The sequence below is a fragment of the Strongylocentrotus purpuratus genome, unplaced genomic scaffold (assembly GCF_000002235.5).
Source record: "Strongylocentrotus purpuratus isolate Spur 01 unplaced genomic scaffold, Spur_5.0 spur5_scaffold_4, whole genome shotgun sequence".
Taxonomy (NCBI): Eukaryota; Metazoa; Echinodermata; class Echinoidea; order Camarodonta; family Strongylocentrotidae; genus Strongylocentrotus; species Strongylocentrotus purpuratus.
In genome coordinates this window covers 12,420,974-12,442,020 of record NW_022145610.1, presented here as the reverse complement: position 1 = coordinate 12,442,020, position 21,047 = coordinate 12,420,974, and the positions used below count along the sequence as shown (strand labels likewise).

Below are 21,047 nucleotides of genomic sequence, written 5' to 3'. Positions count from 1 at the left end.
CTGGTATACATGTGTAAACCAATCCAGGTTTAGTCTGTCAAGACATTCTGGACGGACGCAGTTAAATGACTTGTCGGCCACTTCACAGGACACACTGTCCGATTGGAGCTAGAAGGGCGGAAGACATACTTCAACACTGAGTTAATGCCCTTATGGCTCAAAACAGATGATTTGTACTGGTACAGGTACACGTACATGTACGTTGTATGTGTGAACCAATCCAGGTTTAGTTGATTGCCTGTCAAGACATTCTGGACGCAGTTAAATGACCTGTTGGTAAAAGGTTACATCGTCTGATTGGAGATAGAAGGGCGGAAGTCGTACTTCAACACAGGGTTAAGGCCCTTCTGGCTCAAAACAGACGATATAGTACCAGTACATTAGTGTGAACTAAGGGTGTCTGGTCAAATCAGGGAGATGGGAGGTCTCAGTCCCAAGTCCCTGGTCAATGCAGGGAATAGCATCGATAAATTTCCAATTAGGTTGCCTTCAATGTTCAAAGTTTCAAACACGTGTCAGAGTTGTTTAATACAACATTTTATAATACAGGTGGACAAGTAATTTACATACCGGTACAAAACTGTAGCCATTCGCACTTTTAGAAGCAGATCTACAGTAATCATTTCAAAGTTAATTTTAGTTTAAATGAGTTAAAAATGAGTTGTAACACTGTATACAGCCCCCTCCCCCAATAAAAAAAGACATTTTACAAGTATTTTACACAATATTCATTCCCTGTGTATATGCTCCTTTAAATTTAAACTTTCTTCTCGATATGACATTTCTTTATACAAGTTTTCCCTTGTGTGAAAGGTCCCATTTCTCAAGGCATTATCAACCCACTACGATCAGTGAACCCTCTCATTCACTCAGCGCTAAAATTGAGCGTTGACCTACTATCTCTTTACTCCATCGGTCTGAATGAATTTCCTCTGTGGTCAAACTTGGCTTGGCAGAGGCAGGGAGAGGTCAGCACAGCAGAGCATTTCCTGCTCTGTAGTCGACAAAGCTATTTAAAAAATTAAACCTCACAATCTGACTATCAAATCAGTAAAAACATGGCTATTTCTAATTTTCAGTGCAATAAAAAATAATAGGAATCTGGTTATTTACATTTCCTTTGCAAACATTATACTTTCACAAATATGAACCACTTATAATCACAAAGTTCAAAATATTTCTATAAATGCAAAATTTTCTGGTTGAACTCTTTAAAATATTCAGATTTTTATGTTCACACATACATTGTATTTATTTTAAAACATATTAAGAGTTGAGACAGAAAGTTCAGAGGTTCATCATAACACTCTCTTTCCTTTTACTTCCTTCATTGAAAACAAACATATCCTCTCAGTTTTCAAATTCAAATCTAAATATTGTTATCTATCAACTTTCACTAGACATGGGGAATTCCACCTTGGTATTACATGTAGGCAATGAACTGATGATTTACAAAACATTGTAAACTTACTCTTTCATTATCAATGGTGGTTGGAACTGTGACTAAATCTTAATTCCCTTCTTTTTGAAGTTCACAATGGGAAAACTGAAGTTTGTGAAATTTGATATCTGTTTGTCAAAAAATTAGCACTGTCAAATGAACCCATGAAAGATTTGATGATTCAATGGAGACAATGATAATGACTTTCTTACTAATTGAATATTGAGCCATCCCTTACAAAAAGAAAACATGTCATTATTTCACCTTATCACTATTTCAGTTCTTTGCCAATAAGGTTGAAAGCAAAGCTCTGGAATCTGAGGTGGCCAAACAAGTGTGACTTGTTTGTCATTGAACAAAGGGTGCATAATCCTCATGTAAAACACTATTGTGTACTGTAATCCTCACTAAGAAGCTAGTTGACTGATACCTTGTATGCACAGCAACAAAGACAGTCTTTTCGTTTTCTAGGTAGGCAGGCAATAACAGTGTCAACTAGGGCTGTGCACAACAGTGTAATGAGGTACCCGAGTACACTCCCAGGCTCACAGGCGAATACTCGAGTATTCGGACGCCATGTTTTTTTATAATTTTTTTGAATTTTTTTGAATTTTTTTGAATTTTTTTGAATTTTTTTGATTTTTTTTGAATTTTTGGATTTTTGGATTTTTTTCCTTTTTTTTCTTTTTTTGCCACTACCATACCACTCGGCAGTTTCTCAGGTCCCTCAGGTTACGTGCCGTAAAGTATTTTGGCGACAATAGTCAAATCACTGACTAATCGCCAATAACTCAAAACACAACAACAACAACCTCGCGCAGCTCGCTGAAAACGCATGCAACTTTACTTTGAGTTGCAGTTGAAGGCGCCGATTTAATAAGAATAATAACAGTAAACAATGCTGTTTTAAAAACCAAAGATGGCAGAATAATCCATTTTCCTCCAAGTCCAAACAGAAATCTGGACATTTGATCCCAGTTTCTGAAAGGTGAGTTTGACAGTGCTTGAGTTTGGAAACATTTTTACCGACGGTACTATGCCAGCGGATGCTGCTCTCCCTGGCACGGGTAAGCGTGGGCCTGGACATTTTTTTTTTTTGCGGTCGAATATTCGGGTACAAGAAATCGTACCCGAGTAGTTGTCAACCGTGCGGGTACTCGAGCATTCGACTACCCGTCGCAGCCTTAGTGTCAACGAGATACTGTAGGAGACTGCAAACATGCGATTGATTGGAGGACTTGCGATTGATTTGGATCAATGGTAAGTCTTTGTAAGACTGGGCCCAGGTAAAGTAAATGGAAACACAAACATTCCCAAAACAAGTCTGTGTAAAGTAAACTTCACTGAAGTCAAAGTTGCCATGGTTTTACATGTACACAAGGGATTGCAACCAACGCTCAAAATACACGGGGGCGGTGGGCGATTCGCCCCCGTGAGCTCCACAATCGCCCCCGTCAGATGGTTCACGGGGGCGATTGCAAAATTAAAAATCGCCCCCGTGGAATTATAAAATAAAGATTATCTTTTCTGATATAACTTTAACACAATATTGAGTATCAATTTTCAAACCTTAAACCAATAAAATGGAACTAATTAGATGGCGCTTTCTCTCCCATCTCTATGAGTATTACCGATACAAACAACAGAGCTCGCAGTGCAGCTGTAGTGCGGCCGTCAGCAGTGGCTATACTGCGCCGGTAGTACCGGTGTGCACGCTGCTGACGCCCAATATCTGCTGGAGCTGGAGACGATCGCGCAAGGACTGAAACATGGAGAAGTTTTTCGTTGTGAAAAGTGTGAATCCTCTGAAATCTGGTTATTCTAAAAGATTAGCAAATAATGTAACTCGACCAGTAAATCAATATTGAGAAGAAGATCACCAAAGATGTTGCAGGGGCGGATCTAGGCGGTTTAGGGGGTTTATATAACCACCCCCCCTCCCCCCGTGGGCTGCCAAGTGAAAATGTGATGTGCATAGAAAAATGCTATCATGTGTCATTGTGTCCAGACCTACACAGTATTAGTAGATGTCAGTAGATGCCAGGAAAATATCACTAATTAACGGGGGTTCAAAATAGCGCCAAAAAATCACCTCGCCGCTTCGCGGCTCCTCGACGATGCTCCGCATGTTTGTAGATGCCAGGAAAACGGGGGTTCAAAATAGCAACAACAAAAATCGCCTCGCCGCTACGCGGCTCGTGGACGATGCTCCACATCGTATTTGGGTTACCCCCCCCCCCACCCTTAGCAAAAAGCTAGATCCGCCCCTGTGTTTTGGAAGGATATGGTAAAAACTAAAAGTAAAGAAAGAATGTAAATAAGGTTGCTCCGAATAATGAGGAGGACATTGTGTGCAGAGCGGGAAGAAATGGAGAGAATGTCATCACGGAGATAAAAGTCAATAACACGTATGTAACAAGTAAATTTCCTAAGAGGGAAAATGCCGACTTAAATAAATGATAATGATAAAATACCAAGGAATTTAGGAGTTTCATGGGTACCAATTCAATGAAAATTTGTATTAAAAAAGAGCCCCCGTCGGTACTAAAAGAGCCCCCGTGAGAGGGCTCACGGGGGCTCTTTTTTTTTTGGAAGAGCCCCCGTGGACAAAAAATTAATTTGAGCCTTGATTGCAACCTGTATCCATGGAATTGTTTAATAGTGATTCCTTGTTGTATACAATGTGAGTTTGAAGGTACTTTACAGGTGATGGAATCAAAGTAATTCCACAGGTTGATTATTTATGAATCCTACATACTATCAATGTCAAGCTACTATAGCTTTGTACATTTGTACACATACATGTAGGAATGACAGCTGTAACAAAGAAATGGGAGAGATTGGCTGTAATGGCTGACTGTCATACAAATAAGTCTCCAAATCGGCCTAAACGTGTACAGTTATCAACTGAATTATTCATACCCCTGTTGTTTTGTTCTTCATAAGAATCGGATCTCAAGAATGAAAGGCAGACTGATTGAAGTAGGGCCTTTGTTGAATATTTTATACAGGTGTATGTAAGTTTTAATATGTCACATTCTCAAGAAACATAAGTGGGGACGAATCAATTTGTTCGAACACTTCAAATGTATTTTATGATTATGTTATTATGAATATATTGCTCATGACAATTTTATGAAGCTACTATTAGTACCGGTTTATCAACAAACACCTGGCAAATTTAGTTACAATTATTAATTTCCTTCAGTTGTGATGGCATTACACTAAGATAAAAATTTGTGTATTCATAATTTCATATCACTTTTAGGCTTTAATAGGCACATGTGGGGGAACAAAGGCTGTCATGTTGTTGCTTTACAAAGTAAGGGTCTACATTCATGCATGATAACTCTTGATTTGCTCCTCACTAATAGTTCCCAACATATCTGCTGTAATAATGAATTTAAAGCAGTAATATCAAAGAACTTTTGAAAGTGTTGATTATTGAATGAATACTGGTACTGGTAATCATAAGACATTGACACAGAAATGGGAATGAATGCAGATTCAGAATTTTTTCTTTAATATTACCTTTTGATCAAGTTTAGTATACCATACTTTATAGTCCAGTACATAATACAAAAAACTTACTAGTAAACCATACAATATACCTTTATTTTTCTATTCTAACTGATCAGAGGCTTCCATTATGAATCACAATTCCACACAAACCTTTAACAGGATTACTCCAAATGGGCACCAAACATATAAAACTTCCCAGGTAAAAGTGATAAGTCACATACAAAATATAATATTACAGATGTAACAACTTTTGCTCATTAAAAACAGACTCAAACTTATCCAAATCAAGTTTATTCTATCATAGTCTACTACAGAGTGCAATTCAAACCATACCTTTAGATTTCAAACTGCTCAAGGGTTTCCATCCTGAACAGCAACTCCACAAAACAGAATAAGGAATACTCCAATTAGTCACAAAGAGTATAAAACTTCCCAGGTACAGGTGTAGTTAGTCAAATATTATTCCAGACGTAACGACTACTGCTCCTAAAAACAGACTTCCAACTAATCCAAAGGGGGCCCTGTCTTTACGGTTAATGCTAACATGTCCAAAAATAGCTACACTGAAATTTACAGACTAAAACACTGATCCACTACGCGAGTACACTGACACACTGAAGTAGTAGTGTAAGTACCATCACAACATCCTAAAGATCTGTACTACGGTACTAACAGTCTAACACGCACAATGCGTTCGTGTGGATTCGCTGGCTTTAAGAGTCCAGGAAATGAACGCTCACTCTCTCAAATTCCCAACAGGAAGCGATTGAGTTGATTCACCCAGAGACAACGCTATGTACAGCGGCCTAGGCACAGCCCTGGCCTGGGAAGCTACAGGGGAACATGTTCCCCTCCGTCTGCCACTGGATTTGGGTGATAATTACATGAGAGGGTACACGTAGGACTGGGGCTGGGAACTTTGGGCCAATGTCGGCTCTTTCCTGTTGACAGGAAGAGGCTCATTTTGGTTACGCTGCCTCTCTGCTGACTCTCTCTCTCTCTCTCTCTCTCTGACTTTGCCAGAGCTCTGTGTAATTGACAGTTGGTGGCAGTGTTGCGTTTCTAACGAAAGTAGAACATTAAGACTGACAGATTATAGAGCAATTTGTATCCATTCTGTTGTATCAAATTTTAATGCCATTTTATGTAATGCTTTATTTCTGCTTTTTATCAACCTTAACCGTGTATAATTATTATTCCTTTTTCATTTTTATATTTTTATTGTTTTATGGTTTATATAATGTTTAATGTTTTATGTCTTTTTACTTGTACAGGCAGGGCCCCTTTGATGAGCAATATTTGTTATTGAAAGGGCTACCAGTACCCTGTTTAAAGAAGACTTGAATGAATAAATAAATTAAGTTGAATACTGGTAATGCGATAACAAAGTGAGTAAAAAAAAAACGTCCGACTCTGAAGCATTTGGAAAAGGTTGATTAACTTGATTTACATGTACATGTATAACGTACAAACAGTGATGTAATGTGCAGTTTTGAAATGATACAAAATTACAAGAAATGTATTCCATCCTGCGGAAGATCACATGCACTGCACACTAAAAATGGGTATATGGGACCACACGCAAATGTTTGGTCCAAACTTTCAGCTACATGTACATGAACATTGTGTATTTCTTAGATTGTTGGTATATTATGAATATGAGAGCATTTTATGAGCTGTCCATTTTGAGGGGAAATTTCATTACAACTCAACGTTATATATATATATATTAAAAGAAAGCAAATTAATTATTTCTCATTTTTTCACCCAGACTCGACCTTCTCTTTCGAGGACACTATACCACTGAAATCAATAAATGTGCATGTACACAGTACATGTATATATGCAAATGTACACACAGAAGGCATACCTACATGTACATGTACATCAACATGTACAATACATACATGTATCTGCCAATACCGATGCCACATTTCATCGACCAACAAAAAATATGTTGATTACTTACTACTATTACTTACCCATGTTCTGGCCTTGTTACTCTGTGACTTTTAGGAGACATAAAATAGCCGTATGTTTTGTCTTTACGTTGTTGCTCCATCATTGCAGGTGTTATATATACAGTGCATATTAACTATCAAACATCAATAGCACTGTATAATTTTGAAAGCAGACATTCCAAACAAACCAAGTCCGCAGCTCTTCTAAAGATCTTTCCAAAGTACATGCAGCTTAGAAATCAAAATATCATCGTTGAATACTTCTTGCTTTTTATCCGATCAAGAAACTGGTGAGGTTCACTAAAGAAACAAATATGATGGTAAAATGAAGTTTATTTTGTCTCCATCCTTGACACTATCAATGAAAAATTAGAAAATCTCTACGCTGTTGGCACACATCGCCATTTACAAGATGCATTTGAAATGTAAACATGTATTACAGCTTCATCTTGGAGAATGTTGTTAGGCATGGATGCACAAGTTCCACGTGTAGCAGCTTGAAGTTATTCTTAGCCATTGTATTCTACTGGACATTAGACCAATGAAAAGTGTCATCCTCCCACACATACATGTATATATCGAAAGTCACGTGACTCATCCAACTTACATTGAAGTTAGAGAATAAAACAAATTTCTCAATTATCAAAACTAATTTCAGAATTTTGTCAAAGAAGACACACACAGACCTACATGTTAAAAACTCTCCAAAAATGAAACTTTGTATGCTCTCTTTGCTCTTTAGTCTTTCTTTACAAATGACAGACTGATTTTCAACAGCAGACCTGTACATTTCAAAGCAGATCACAGAAAAACATCTTTTTTTTCCCCTCCATAATGTGTCCTTCAGCAAAAAAATAACAAAAATGAAAAGAATGTGTCATGTGTAATTGGCGGTTCTGCTTTTACAATTTGGAAATGTGCACATCTTAAAGCGGGACTGCACTACTTGTAGCTACATGTACATGTACTTGCGCCCTCTACAGTATACAGTATAGCAATCCCTAATGGTCCCTTTTTTCTAATGTTAATTAAAAGCTGATTTGATGAGATAACTACTTGTCAGTAGCCAAGCAGAAAGGTCTAATCCCTCCTGGCTAAACTAGTGCAGATAGGCCTTTAAGCATATCCATTTTTATTAAAGGCAACATGATTCAAAACATTGAAATGTTTTTAAAGACATTTTCTGTTTGAGATCGAGCTTTAAAAATGTTTAATCGCACATCAGAGTGTGAGACACACATGATAGCTTTGTGCATGTATTGTAATATCAGTTTCTGAATTCTTATTTCGGCTGCATACATGTAGCATGTGAAGTGAGCTCAAGCCCCGGTGGGGTCACTCAATGTGACTTCCGGACCGCATGACCGTTACCAAAATCACGGAAAAAGGGGTCAATTTCAAGCAATGTCCGCGGACAAAATATTCCTCGAAATAAAGAAAATAGGGGTGCACAGGTGTCCCCGAAATTGATAAATAGGGGTCAGGAAAAGGGAAAAGAGAAAACCGGGAAGGGAAAAGAGAAAACCGGGAAGAAAAATTCTCGGAGCCGAGTCTTGTCCTTTAAATATGGTAAAATAGGGGTAAATTTGCGAAAGTGTCCTTACAATCTTATAAATAGGGGTATTCCAAAGTAGGATTTTGTCCTTGTTTTGACGTAAAAAAGGGGATTAAATTTCACAAAATGTCCTTGAAATTGACCGCAAAAGGGGGTTATATGCATTGGTGGTAACGGTCATACGTGTCACTCTTTGCAGGGGAGTGACCCCACCGGGGCTCAAGCTACTTCCATTTTAATCAGTGCATATGAAAAATGAATGCCAACTATCCCTTGATTAAGTACAGTACATGAACATGTGGCCAAAACCACTGCTGCTTTTCTGAAGACTGCCACCTACATTTGTACATGTACGAAAGGGAAATCCAACATTATAGTACACAACTTTAAAATAATGCAGAAAAATCAGAGAAGCAGACTTGTGAAAGTTTGAATGAAATTTCTGACAATAAATTTTAAAAAAAAGTTTATTTCATATCTGCTAAAGCGGCTAAATCGGTAATGTCACTATGAGTATGATTTAGTGCTGGACAACTCTTTGATTTGTTCCAACACACAGAAAGGCTTCTTTTTTTTCCTTCAATATGTATGACTCAGAAAGGACTTTATATTTCAAAGGCCCTGTAAAATTGTACTCTCCATCATATATTTTGAGTAGTGCCCGACCGCTCGAAGGGTAAAAGCAGTTGGGAGAAAATCGAAAATTAGTGACATTTTTGTATACGACAGCAGGAGAGCTATTTGTTACTACAATTTCTTCTGTAAGTTTCAATCCACAGACCAAAATGCCAAATGAACTTATTAGAAGGGTTGGATTTTCTGTTAACAGTACTAAAACATGCTTCCATGATTTTTTTATAAGAACTGAAAATAATAATTTTTAAGAGTCCTAAAGTAAAAATTGGGTTTGGCTAATATGTGGCCAAACCCCCTTCTTTACTTGATATAGTATTTGATCTACTAGTACTACTAGTACTGCAGTAAGGTTGGAACCATAGGAACATGTATTACTGGACGCAACAAACAAAATTTCAACAGGATTACCCCTAACTTCTGTAGGTATATTGATAATGAAAAACTTTACTGATAATTTTATACCAGTTTCTGGGAGGGTTCTTCTGCATTTAAAAAGGACAAATACAACTTTAATTAGGACTCTTTTTTTTTTAAAGAATTGTTTTAACTTCTTACGGGAATCATGTGAGTCCATATTGTTATCTGTATCTGTGCATTTCAAAATGATTTCGCTATGCGTCATGGGGACCAGCTGAAAAACCTCACTACGTGTATGGTGGACTGACCACTTATTGGCGCATGTTCAGAAGCCTAGATCCAAAATTTGACCCATAACTCCGGCGTGGAAACCGCTGTACATTACAACTTACAAGTGCATACCGATGGTGGGTTAATTGCGGGCGGGCGCGCGCCCGCAACCCACTATCAGGGGAATTGTAAATTGCATTGTTCAAGGGTTTGCCATGAAACCTGTGAAAAAGTGTATACTAATATCAATGTTTTTCCGAAAAATACTCCCCAAAAACTAGAAAATTGACACGAAACAGGTAATAAACATAATGACTTTTAACTCATGATCTTTATTTGGACATTTAATGAATATTTTCTTCATTTTGGGTATATTTTAGTAGGGTATCTGAACAAGCGCCATGATTACCCCTCCCACTCCCAGAATGATGTAGATGAAACTCCTCACGTCTTTACTTTTGTTACTTTTCTTTTACTAGGGTGTCTGAACAATTTTTCAATTTTCAATTTGGCTATGGCTATAATCGGCTATAATCACTATGAACATGACAGACAATGAAAGCGGACAAAATATACAGTTCCTCAGGTAGACAAAGGGACATCCCTTCACTGCTATTATGTAAAAATGTGTAGAACAGGTGTCACATGCATATTCACCTGTTCTACACATTTTTACATAATAGCAGTGAAGGGATGTTCCTTTGTCTACCTGAGGAACTGTATATTTTGTCCGCTTTCATTGTCTGTCATGTTCATAGTGAATGCTGCTTGCTATTATATTACCGAACCCCGAACCGAACCAAGTTCGGGTGAAAAATTGTCGAACTCTGCCGAACCGAACCGAACACGAACATAGCGTCTGACTTACAGCACTAGTTTGGACTGAGCGGAGCGCACGCCCCCTAATTAGCTGATCCACCAAATAGCGGGAAGGGTATTTTTAAACTGTTATCAGTTGTGATCCCTGGGGGCTAGCGAAAATATAAGCACATAGAATTGTTCCTTAAGACTGATATTACTTATCGATCGGGGCGTCATATCTCAAAAGTGGCAAACCTCAAAGTTAGCCAGGATACAATATTTAAATTGCTGTTTTGACCAAGATATTTTTAGAATTTTGAAACAACCCCCCTTTGGAAATATTGGAATTCACTTGCGTTTTCATATGACACCTCATTCATTGGGTATCACCTTCAGGATCACAATTCACAACAGATAAAGGTTTGAATTTTTGCATGGTCACGCAGTGCACGTAGACTGCATAGGGATGCGTGCAATCTCTATGGGAAGAATTTTAGCACACAACATTGGGTGCGCGATCAGACACCCTACTTTTACTTGAAAAATACTCCCCCAAAACTAGAAAATTGACACGAAACAGGTAATAAACATAACAACTTTTAGCTCATGATCTTTATTTGGACATTTAATGAATATTTACTTCATTTTGGGTATGTTTTAGTAGGGTATCTGAACAAGCGTTCATTTATTTACCCCTCCCACTCCCAGAATGAATTACAAACTCCTCACGTCTTTACTTTTGTTATTTTAGTTTTTACTTGTAGTCTATGTGCAAAGTTTTGAGTCTTGACACCCATATATTCACTACACGCACACAACGCAATCAGTAACACACATGCACAGGGAAGAAATTGGACTTATGATTATGAAGTTGTGTTGTTTGTTGCTTCTCGTCTTGCTGATTGATTATTTTTGCAAAGCCAAAGCTAGTCTAAACAACTTCAGATAGATCATATAGGCCTAAAGTAAACAGGACAAGTTATCTCACACACTCATACTGTCACACTGACACTGCCTTAACAGTTACAACTTGGGTTCTTCATGTTCTTAAGTTAACTTGCAGGTCATCTGGGATTTAAACCTACGGAAACTAAACCAAATCTATTAATCAACTACGAGCATGACGAATGCTGCTGAACCGAGCCTGAGCTGCGCCGCATCTCAGGCTCAGCTCGGCCAGGCAGCGCGGCGCGGCGGACCTCTCAAGCAGCGTCAGGCTGCAATGCCAATGGCAATGGCAATGCATGCCACACCACAAAAGCAAACCGTTTTTATTGTCAGTGTTTTATAAAATATAATTGTGGAATTCGCACTTACCTTTCACCAAAATTAACTGGCAGCGTTGGGTCATCTTCTGCCAGGGAATCCATGATGCTCGATTATATTTGCCAAATTAACTTAGAATCTATGAATTTAAGTCCGTTTTTCTACCCATCTCGTCGTTTAGTTTAGATCGGTAACCATTACCGCCGTGATTCAAGTGTACGGAATTTTCAATGATTCCGATTCCGAAGGTGAACAGCGCACGATCGAGAAGGAGTATGGGGTTCAGCGAAAAAAATAGCTGAACTTTCAGCTGGGGTCATATTTTGTCTGGAACGTGAGTTCGCACGGTCGGTTTGTTTTGAAAATAGAAAGTAGATTCGCGGGAAGAGGGGGGTGGGGGTGGGGGAGTGGTCACTTTTTAATCGTTCCTTCATAAATTTGTAAATTCTCTATGCAATTATTTCTTCTTTTCTTTCTTTCTTTCTTCACCTCCCCGTTTTTTCATATAATTTATCTATAATTTTTTTCCTTCTTTTTTTTTTCTACTCCGGCGCGGAATTCTGGATCCCCTCCTGCATTATTAAGGGGTCTGATTCCGATGTACTTCTTTTTCAGAGGACAGAAGAAATCTTATTTATCCATTATTTGGAGTGGAAATAAGAAGGATTTTCATAGTGCTATGTGTCTTTTTTGTTTAACATTAAATACAAGAAAATTATCGTGTATTTTAATTTTTCTCATACATGCAACATTTTCAAGTGGGTTGCTCTCCGCATCTAGCTCACCTACCTCTTTCGTTCCTATTTTCGCCACCTAATTCCCACCCCCAAACACACAATATATATCTCTTTCTTTCTTTATCTCTTCCTGACTCTCTGTCATCCAGTAGCAGCCGATATTCTCCCTGTTTATTCTTTTCTTGAGTCACTGTCTTAAATGGATAGTTGAATTCTGTTGCAGAGCGGAGGGCGCTCATTTAAGAGGTAATGAAAAACTGAGTGTCAAATTTGAAAGAAAATAATATTTAAATGACAAAATCATCTTTGTTTGATCAAAATTGGTTCAGAGACAGCTGAAATATAACGATTTCTATTACTTGTGTACCATCATAAATATTAGATAAGTTGAAAAAGCTGTTGAAAAAATAAAAAAAACGAAATAGCGCCTTTTACGTGTTTTTTTTTAGCCAATGCCGTGATTGGCTTTTTTGTTCGTATTTTGTTGGTTATAATTATTACACACAACCAGCCGGCCTATGTATTGTTATTTTTAATTAAATAATTAATTAACGGTCACCATATTTTTTTGAAAGTCCAGGAGCTGAAGTGGAATGATCGTATTGGCTAAATTTCACACATTTTGGGGTCTAAAATTACCTTCATAGCAATTTTAGGTTCTAACCGAAGGGCACTAGAAATGTCATAGATATAATAAGAATAAAAGCAATAACCATGCACTTTGAAGGCATTTGCGGTCTGAAAACAGAACTCAACTATCCCTTTAAACTCTTTGTTTATTTTCTTTGTTTTTCCTTATTTTTAATCAGATTTTGCTCAAACTTTCACTGGCATTTTTCTCTCATTTCTCTGCTTCAATTATAACAACTTTAATATCAGGGTGGATTTTCCCTCGATTATCTTAGGAGTCAGCTTATCACTACATATCAACTTGAAATATACAATCGAACATGAAACCAGAGAAAAAACTTTGAGTTTCTCTCTCTCTCTCTCTCACTGTGCTACTTTCTTTTTAAATCCCAATCCTCTCTTCCACTTTCTTTCTTAAAATACCCGACTCCCCTCCCTCTCCTCTTTCTCTTCCTCTCTTGTTTTCGGCTTGCTCTTCCTCTTGATCAACTCTTCTTCTTCATTATATAGTTATATGTAGTTCTTTCTTTCTATATGTCTCACCCAGTCCCCCTTTCCATCATACCCTAGTTTCGATTTACGAGGCGTCATTCTCAGAAGTAGGACTATGTCAGAGACACACAGTCACTGCCTTTGATGCGCCATTTAAGAGAGGCACTGTATAATTTCGCCACACGAAAAGTGTTAAAAAAAATTAAGTTCAAGTTCACTTTATTTATTTCTTTCATAACAAATATACAAATGAAAATAAAGTACGTATAAAAGTTATAATATGTATCGATATATAACATGAGAATAGCACAAGTGGAGTAGACATGAAAAACAAGGGGAACACATTTAACCATGTACATTAATGAAAGACTTTGGAGAATGGAGACTAGATAGGAGGGCCTGGGCTTATGTAAAAGTCTGTCTCCAGTGAAAGTATAAAAAACTAAGTACAGGTTGTACATTATTTAAATTATCCATTCTCTAATAAAAGAAAAAAAAGGGAAATATTTTACTTTCACACATTTGATTGAATTATGGGACATGAATTATTACCTTTAAAGACATGATTAACAAAATTGCCTAAATTTAGGTGGCAAAGAGTTTATTTCACACTAAACAAAATCTTAAAAAGAATTCGAGAATTATGAAGCAAGTGAGCCAATTTTAATCCACACAAGCAGACAAAATTATATATACCGGTACTTAAAATGCAACTTCTAAATGCAAGGTGAAGGACAGCACACTATATGGTAACTATGTTTGGTCAAATTTATTGATTAATTTTTATACATTATCCATCTCAAATCGTGTAGTCACGATCAGCCGACATAAGAAAGAAACTTGAGTTGTCATCAAAATGAACATTGCAGGACCTGCAGGGTGGGTAAAGGTAATTAGGGGGTTTCACAATTCGCCCCTCCCCCTTTCTGACATGATCCTTGGTCCACCATCGTGGTTGATCAAGGATCTGCGAAATCAGACAAGTACACAAGCTCTACCAAGAGGTCTGCGATACAGAGGGGAAGATTCTTGAGAAAAAGGAGTGAGACCAGAGATCCATGAGACAGAAGCTTGGATTCATGTGATAGGACACCGCTAGACCGAAGATCCGCGAGTTGGAAGTGAGGATTCACGAGAAAGAAGACGTGTGACACTGCTGAAGGAGGAGACCGAAAGTGCATGAGATAATAAAGGATGCATAAAAATTAAGTCTTGTTCACATACGACTCCGTAAACTGCCGCAAGAAAAGCCTCCACGGATTTTCCACGCAAACATGAATTACCTGCGCGTATTCTCAGCTCTGTGTTTACAAGATACAGCAATAGGAAGGGCATTAGACTTTATACGTCATAACAAAATTAATTAATAAAACACAGCAGTTTTGCCGCATCATATCTGAACAAGCTTTAATCACTTTTGGCACTAGAATTTCCTTCTTTCAACTGCGAAGTCCTTCTCCTCGTGTCGAACTTGAGCAGCACATGAGACGATAGTGAAATCACTTTGTCATGAAGTCAGTTAAGATCTTTCCCGTCCCGATGCCAACATGATGAGGTGGGATGACGTGAAATAGAATCCGAACCCTGAAAAGGAAAGCAAAAAATTATAATAATTTAAAACACTGCATTTAATGATTATAATGGTTGACAGGAAATTCTGATAGCAAAGAATAGACTGTTTTTGTAATGTAATCAAATATAATGCATGAATCTTTGTTATTTCATTCACCTGTTACAAATAATTATATTTCAATAGTCAGATTGCGAATTGCATATATTGATTGTTGCTAGGTAGGACAAACATTATGGCTTATCCTGACTTACAACACAGAATGTATGTAATTCGCATTCTGATTATTAACATACAATTATTCATAACAGGTAAACAAAATAATTTGTAACTAGGCAGTTAACAAAGGATTGTGCATTAAATTTGATTACATTACAAACATGGCCCATTGGATAGTATGCATGTATAGAATATGTACACATGTACCTTCTTAAAAAGGAAAACTTTGGGTTTAAACTTTTAGGAAATTAAGTGCCTCCCAAAAGTTTATTGAAACATATACACATAATAACATGTACTGTATGCTTAGGTATGCTACTGTACGTCAGAGGAAAGTGAGAGGAGAACGAAGGAAAAGGGGAAGGAGAAGCAGCAGCAGCAAGAAAGTGAAGATGAGAAGAAGGAGAAAAGAGCATTGCTATTATTTCTAAGTACTCATCTTCACCCGAGTGGAGAGTGGCAAATTTGGCTCATTGCCTTTCCAAAGGACTTTAGTGCTGGGTTGCGTAGGATTCAAACTCTCAACCCTTTGATTGATAGTTAAAGAGAAGGTTGAGTTCTGGGAAGAGGTGAAAAATAATTTGTGAGCATTACTCATTCTTATTATGCAAGTGTGGAAGAACATCAGATAAGACATGTTCCCTGAAAAGCATGGCTCTTCAAATGCCTTCATATTCTAAATATGCATGTAACATCGTAAAAATCGGGGGGCCGGCTTTTTACGCCACGTGTTCGTGTAGTCCCATATACATCTTTCTGTGCAAGTGTTTGTAACTTTACCAAGACTTCGCCACATTTCTTATCATTTTGATGATTCCAGAACCTTGCAATACACACATGCTTATATGCTAGATGATCAACCTTTTCTGGTCGGTTCCACACCGTTTCTTTCACAATGCAATCGCATGACCAGAACTCAACTTCATCTTTAAGTGAATAAACCACTATACAATGATCTTCACATCTTAACATATTCACATCTTGACATCGTATAGCAAATGGAGATATAAGCTTCAGGGGGATGTTTCACAAAGTTGAATTTATCTCTAAGTTGGACTTAACAATTATGGAAAGCCATTTGCATCTTTGAAAATATTTTGTAAAAGTTATTTTAAAGGCATAAAATGTTGATTCAAATCATTCATAATTTTTATTATCGAGGAGATTTCATTGTTCTTGATGTGGAATTTATGAAAAGTCTAAAATACTTGAATTTTTTATTTGATTATATTCTTTTTTAAGGCTACAGATGGCCCTCCATGATTTTTAAGTCCAACTTAGAGGATCTTTGTGAAACACCCCCCAGAACTTCATCCCTATTTCGGACTTACGCCTCGCCATCTGTGATCTTGAGGGCAGTCTTGAGGAAGTCGCTGATACCTATCACCTTCTGACGTATTTCCTCAGATTCACCATGCCCGCAAGTGTTGAAGATCTCGACATAGCACATCGGGTCATCGTTAGGGCCTCGACATAACATCTGGTCGCACAGAAAGTGCAATGTGACGTTCTATATTGAGTTTAAAGATAAGAAAGAGACATAAGTTAAATGGAAATTTAAACGTCACAGCCAAGAAGCATATGGAAGGCCCTCGAAGCCAAAGTGCATCTCTTTACTTTACTTTACTTTACTTTAATACACGATGTTGTAGGTCTAAGCCTGTTCATCGATCCAGGATTCTTCCATGATTACTGTTATTTGTGGAGGGAGCTAGAGGTTGTGTACAGTGTAATTAACATGAGACAATAGACAACACCTAGACCGGCTCATACAAAAGGCTTACATTCTTTGACCAGTGACTATCAAGTCTATTCTTAAATGAGTTTACCGACCCAGCTGCCACAACGTTTTCTGGGAGACCATTCCACAGTTCCACCACTCTATTGCTAAAAAAATATTTTCTTATATCAAGCCTTGAATATTTCTTTTCAAGTTTTTCTGGAGTGACCTTGAGTTCTATCTTCTGTACTCATCTTGAAGGGAATCTCTTTCACAGTGTACAAGCCATTCACATACTTATACACATCGATCATGTCCCCCCTTCTACGCCTATGAACAAGAGTTGGAGAAGAACATTTCCAAGGTCGGGGGATGACCCCTTAAACAATTGTCCATGTACAGTATGTGCGTTCAAACACTAACCGGCAACTCCAGAGACGCCAAGTTCAAAGATCGGCAATGCGTGACATTTTAATTTTTCGGCACACGAGCGAGCGTGCGAGGGTATAACACACGTATAAGGTATAGTAGCCTTTTTTCTAAATCTAGCGCGCGCGCCGTGCATGAGAGCATTTCCTGACCCTCCAAATGCGTGATGTCACGCCTAATGCGTGACGCTTGGTAGCTCTGCAACTCTGTGACGTATCTTGCGAGGTCTCCTCCCATTTGCCCTCAACTAAAAAGATTTATATTTTCCCTTCAGAAATTGTTTAATCATACATTTACCCTAAATATAATTATTGTATTGCAAATGTTTTTATATAACCCCTGTATGACATATGAAACATACAGTGTATAGTGTTCTGTAAAGAACAAAATGGAGAGGAGCTCGCAAGATACGCAACAGTTTTTTCCAATTTGTGTTTCACAAATTAATTGGCAACTCTAAAATTAAACTTTCATATTTTCAATTTTTCTGCTTCAATTGAAAACCAACATAATTTCAGGGTGGACTTCCTTTTTTAAGCATATGATAAAGCGGGGTGGGGGGTGGGGGGTGGGGGGTGGGCGGTTATCTCAGAAGAGGGAGGTCTCTTGTAAATAATAATAATAATAATAGCCTAATAGTCCACCCTCCACTCCACATTTTATTAAACCGAAACAGAAATTCTTTTTGCCCAATTGATCGTGAGCCCGGCAGCCACTGAGCAGCGCCAGATCAACGTTGCTCTATCCCTTATTGTTGAACGCCAAACAAGTTAGCAACAACTCCCATCTTTTAACATCTTTTGGTATGACGCGGCTGGGGTTCGAACCCACGACCTCCCGGTTGTGAGACGGATGCTCTACAGACTGAGCCAACACTCCGGTAAATGAAGGAAAATTATCTAATCGGATGTCTAAGTATGTCTTTAAATACTTTTAAGTTTTAAGTAAAATTTATTACCAGATATAAACGGGATTATCCTGATTAGATCTATAATTCTGAATATAGTTGGAACTTAATTCATAGCATGCACTGAGTCAATTGACACTCATAAAGGCTACTTTTAATGTTGAAACCATAATACTGTCTATTTAGGAAACATATCATATCGTGTAACATAAACAATTCCTTCACTGATCTCCTCGCCCTCGTCTATCTTCTTCTCCTCCTCCTTTTCTTCCCCGCCCGCTGGAAGTAGGAGATCAACAGCGGCAAGCTGCTCTGACGCCCACGATCCCGGGTAGCCTGGCCTGGGCAGACTCGACAGCACTCACCTTTGATTCCCGGTTCAAGCTCTTCCCAAGCGCATCGATGAAGTTTACCATAAAATCCTTCGGTAAAGCTGACTTTGAAACATTTGTGAAAGCTCGTACTGTTGGCATGATTACTCACTGTAAAATGTTGCTAAATCTGAAGATGAGATAATGAAGCCAAGGGGAATCGTACAAAACAAATGGCATCGAAAAAGTGCCACGCTCACTTTTTCAAGTACCGTCAGTCATGCATGATGTACAGTATACAAAGGCCGACAGCATAATTAACATAACAATCAGGGATTTGTAATCAGGAGTTCAGCAAGTGCTTTGGTGTCTTGGTCCTTTGTCAAAACTCCCGCATTTGGACGGGAGTCTGACCACGCCCTTCCTCCCGCTTCGATGTGTGTAGAATCTCCCGGTTTACAAAAAGAACCTCTTGCCAAACATGGTAACCACAATTTGACCCCCTAATAAAATTCAAACGTGTTTATTTCGAAATTTTATACCAGTGATTTACACATGTTGCTAAAATGACATGATTTTCTGGGTTTTCTCAACTTTGCCCTTGATGCCAGAAGCGGCACTCCCGGTGGGGGGGGGGGGGGGGGGGGGGGGGGGGGGGGGGGGGGGGGGGGGGGGGGGGGGGGGGGCACTTTTTACATAGGACAAGTAGGCCTACCCCTTTTCTTTTCTAATAATTTTCCTTTTCCTCTTTTTTCATCTCCAATGAGTACCTCTTTTCAGGTACTATAAATTCCCCTTTTCACCTCTAGCTGACATTTTTCCCTTTTTTTATATTGACTCCAGTGCCCCTTTTCCTTTCTAATAAGTACCATATTACCTTCGGATAAGTGCCCCCCTTTCCTTTTCAAATGACCCCCCCCCCTTTCAAAATGCCCCTTTTCACATCTGATAAATGCCCCTATTAAAATATGATAGGTGTCCTTTCCATTCAACAGATTCCCCATTTCCATTCTCATAAGTGCCTATCTGTAGAGTGTATCTTTTCAGGTGCAAGAAGTGCCATTTTCACCTCTGGTAATTGCCCTTTTTACTTTGACACGAGCACCGTTTCTTTCTATTAACTGTCCTTTTCCCTTTTGAAGCTTTTACCTTCCATTAAATCATTAGGGAAAGAAGGCGATTCGTTGTAGCCTACCTTTATCGACTCTCAATCCTCGTCTGAATTCAGTCCCCCCCCCCCCCCCTCTCCCGCGCGAAGCGCGGAAGCTTTGATAGTTCACTTAATTATTAGAGAAACAAGACGATTCGTTGTACCGTTCTCGACTCTTAATCCCCGTCTGAATTCAGTTCCACCCCCCCCCCCTCCCGCGCAAAGCGCGAAAGCTTTTACGTTTCATTAAATCATTAGGAAAAGAAGACGGTTCGTTGTACCGTTCTCAAATCTTAATCCCCGTCTGAATTCAGTTTTCCCCTACCCCTCCCGCGCGAAGCGCGGAAGCTTTTACGTCTCATTAAATCATTAGGAAAAGAAGACGATTCGTTGCACCGTTCTCGACTCTTAATCATTGTCTCAATTTAGTTCCCCTCCTGCGCGAAGCGCGGAAGCTTTGACATTTTCATTAATTTATTTAAGAAAGAAGACGATTCGCTGTACCGTTCTCGACTCTCAATCCTCGTCTGAATTCGGTTCCCCAGCCCCCTCCGCGCAAAGCGCGGAAGCTTTGACATTTCATTTAATTATAAGAGAAACAATACGATTCGTTGTACCGTTCTCCAAATTAATCCTCATCTGATTTCAGTTCCCCCCCCCCCCTCCTGCGCGAAGCGCGGAAGCTTCATCCTTGTCTGAATTTCAATTACGTTTCAATAAATCGTTAGGGAAAGAAGACGATTCGTTGTACCGTTCTCGACTCTTAATCCTTGTCTCAATTTAGTCCCCTACCCCCCCCCCCCCCCCTCCGCGTGAAACGCGGAAGCTTTGACGTTTCATTTAATTATTAGAGAAACAAGACGATTCCTTGTACCGTTCTCGAAATTAATCCTCGTCTGATTTCAGTTCCCCCCGCCTCCCCCTCCTGCGCGAAGCGCGGAGGCTTTTACGTTTCTTTAAATCATGAGGGAGAGAAGACGATTCTTTGTACTGTTCTAGACTCTTAATCCCCGTCTGAATTCAGTTTTCTCCTTCCCCCTCCCTCGCGAAGCGTGGAAGCTTTTACGTTACAT

General features: G+C 38.7%; 2 protein-coding genes across 2 annotated transcripts in view; both read right to left on the bottom strand.

The window, feature by feature from the left end:
• LOC100888092 (CDK5 regulatory subunit-associated protein 2-like) overlaps nt 1–11,992 on the bottom strand; it is a 51,636-nt gene extending 39,644 nt beyond the window's left edge. The window contains exon 1 of the mRNA XM_030998038.1: nt 11,861–11,992. Coding sequence (XP_030853898.1) covers nt 11,861–11,913 — 53 coding nt within the window. The 5' untranslated portion in view covers nt 11,914–11,992. The remainder of the gene's footprint in view (nt 1–11,860) is intronic.
• A 1,880-nt stretch (nt 11,993–13,872) lies between these two features.
• On the bottom strand, nt 13,873–19,125 carry LOC586453. Its single transcript, XM_795299.5, has 3 exons — nt 18,879–19,125; nt 16,789–16,967; nt 13,873–15,252 (listed from the first exon to the last, which is right to left on the bottom strand). Exons 1-3 carry the CDS (start codon nt 18,984–18,986, stop codon nt 15,168–15,170), a joined length of 372 nt encoding a protein of 123 aa, XP_800392.1. The 5' UTR covers nt 18,987–19,125; the 3' UTR covers nt 13,873–15,167.
• Nucleotides 19,126–21,047: the final 1,922 nt, after the last annotated feature.

Excerpts from the sequence above, each read along its gene's own strand:
- LOC586453 (XM_795299.5), bottom strand. The coding sequence starts at position 18,986 with ATGCCAACAGTACGAGCTTTCACAAATGTTTCAAAGTCAGCTTTACCG. Across the intron at positions 16,968-18,878 it reads GCTTGAACCGGGAATCAAAG|AACGTCACATTGCACTTTCT; the intron begins GTGAGTGCTGTC and ends AACTCAATATAG. Across the intron at positions 15,253-16,788 it reads AAGATCACAGATGGCGAGGC|GGTTCGGATTCTATTTCACG; the intron begins GTAAGTCCGAAA and ends TTTCCTTTTCAG.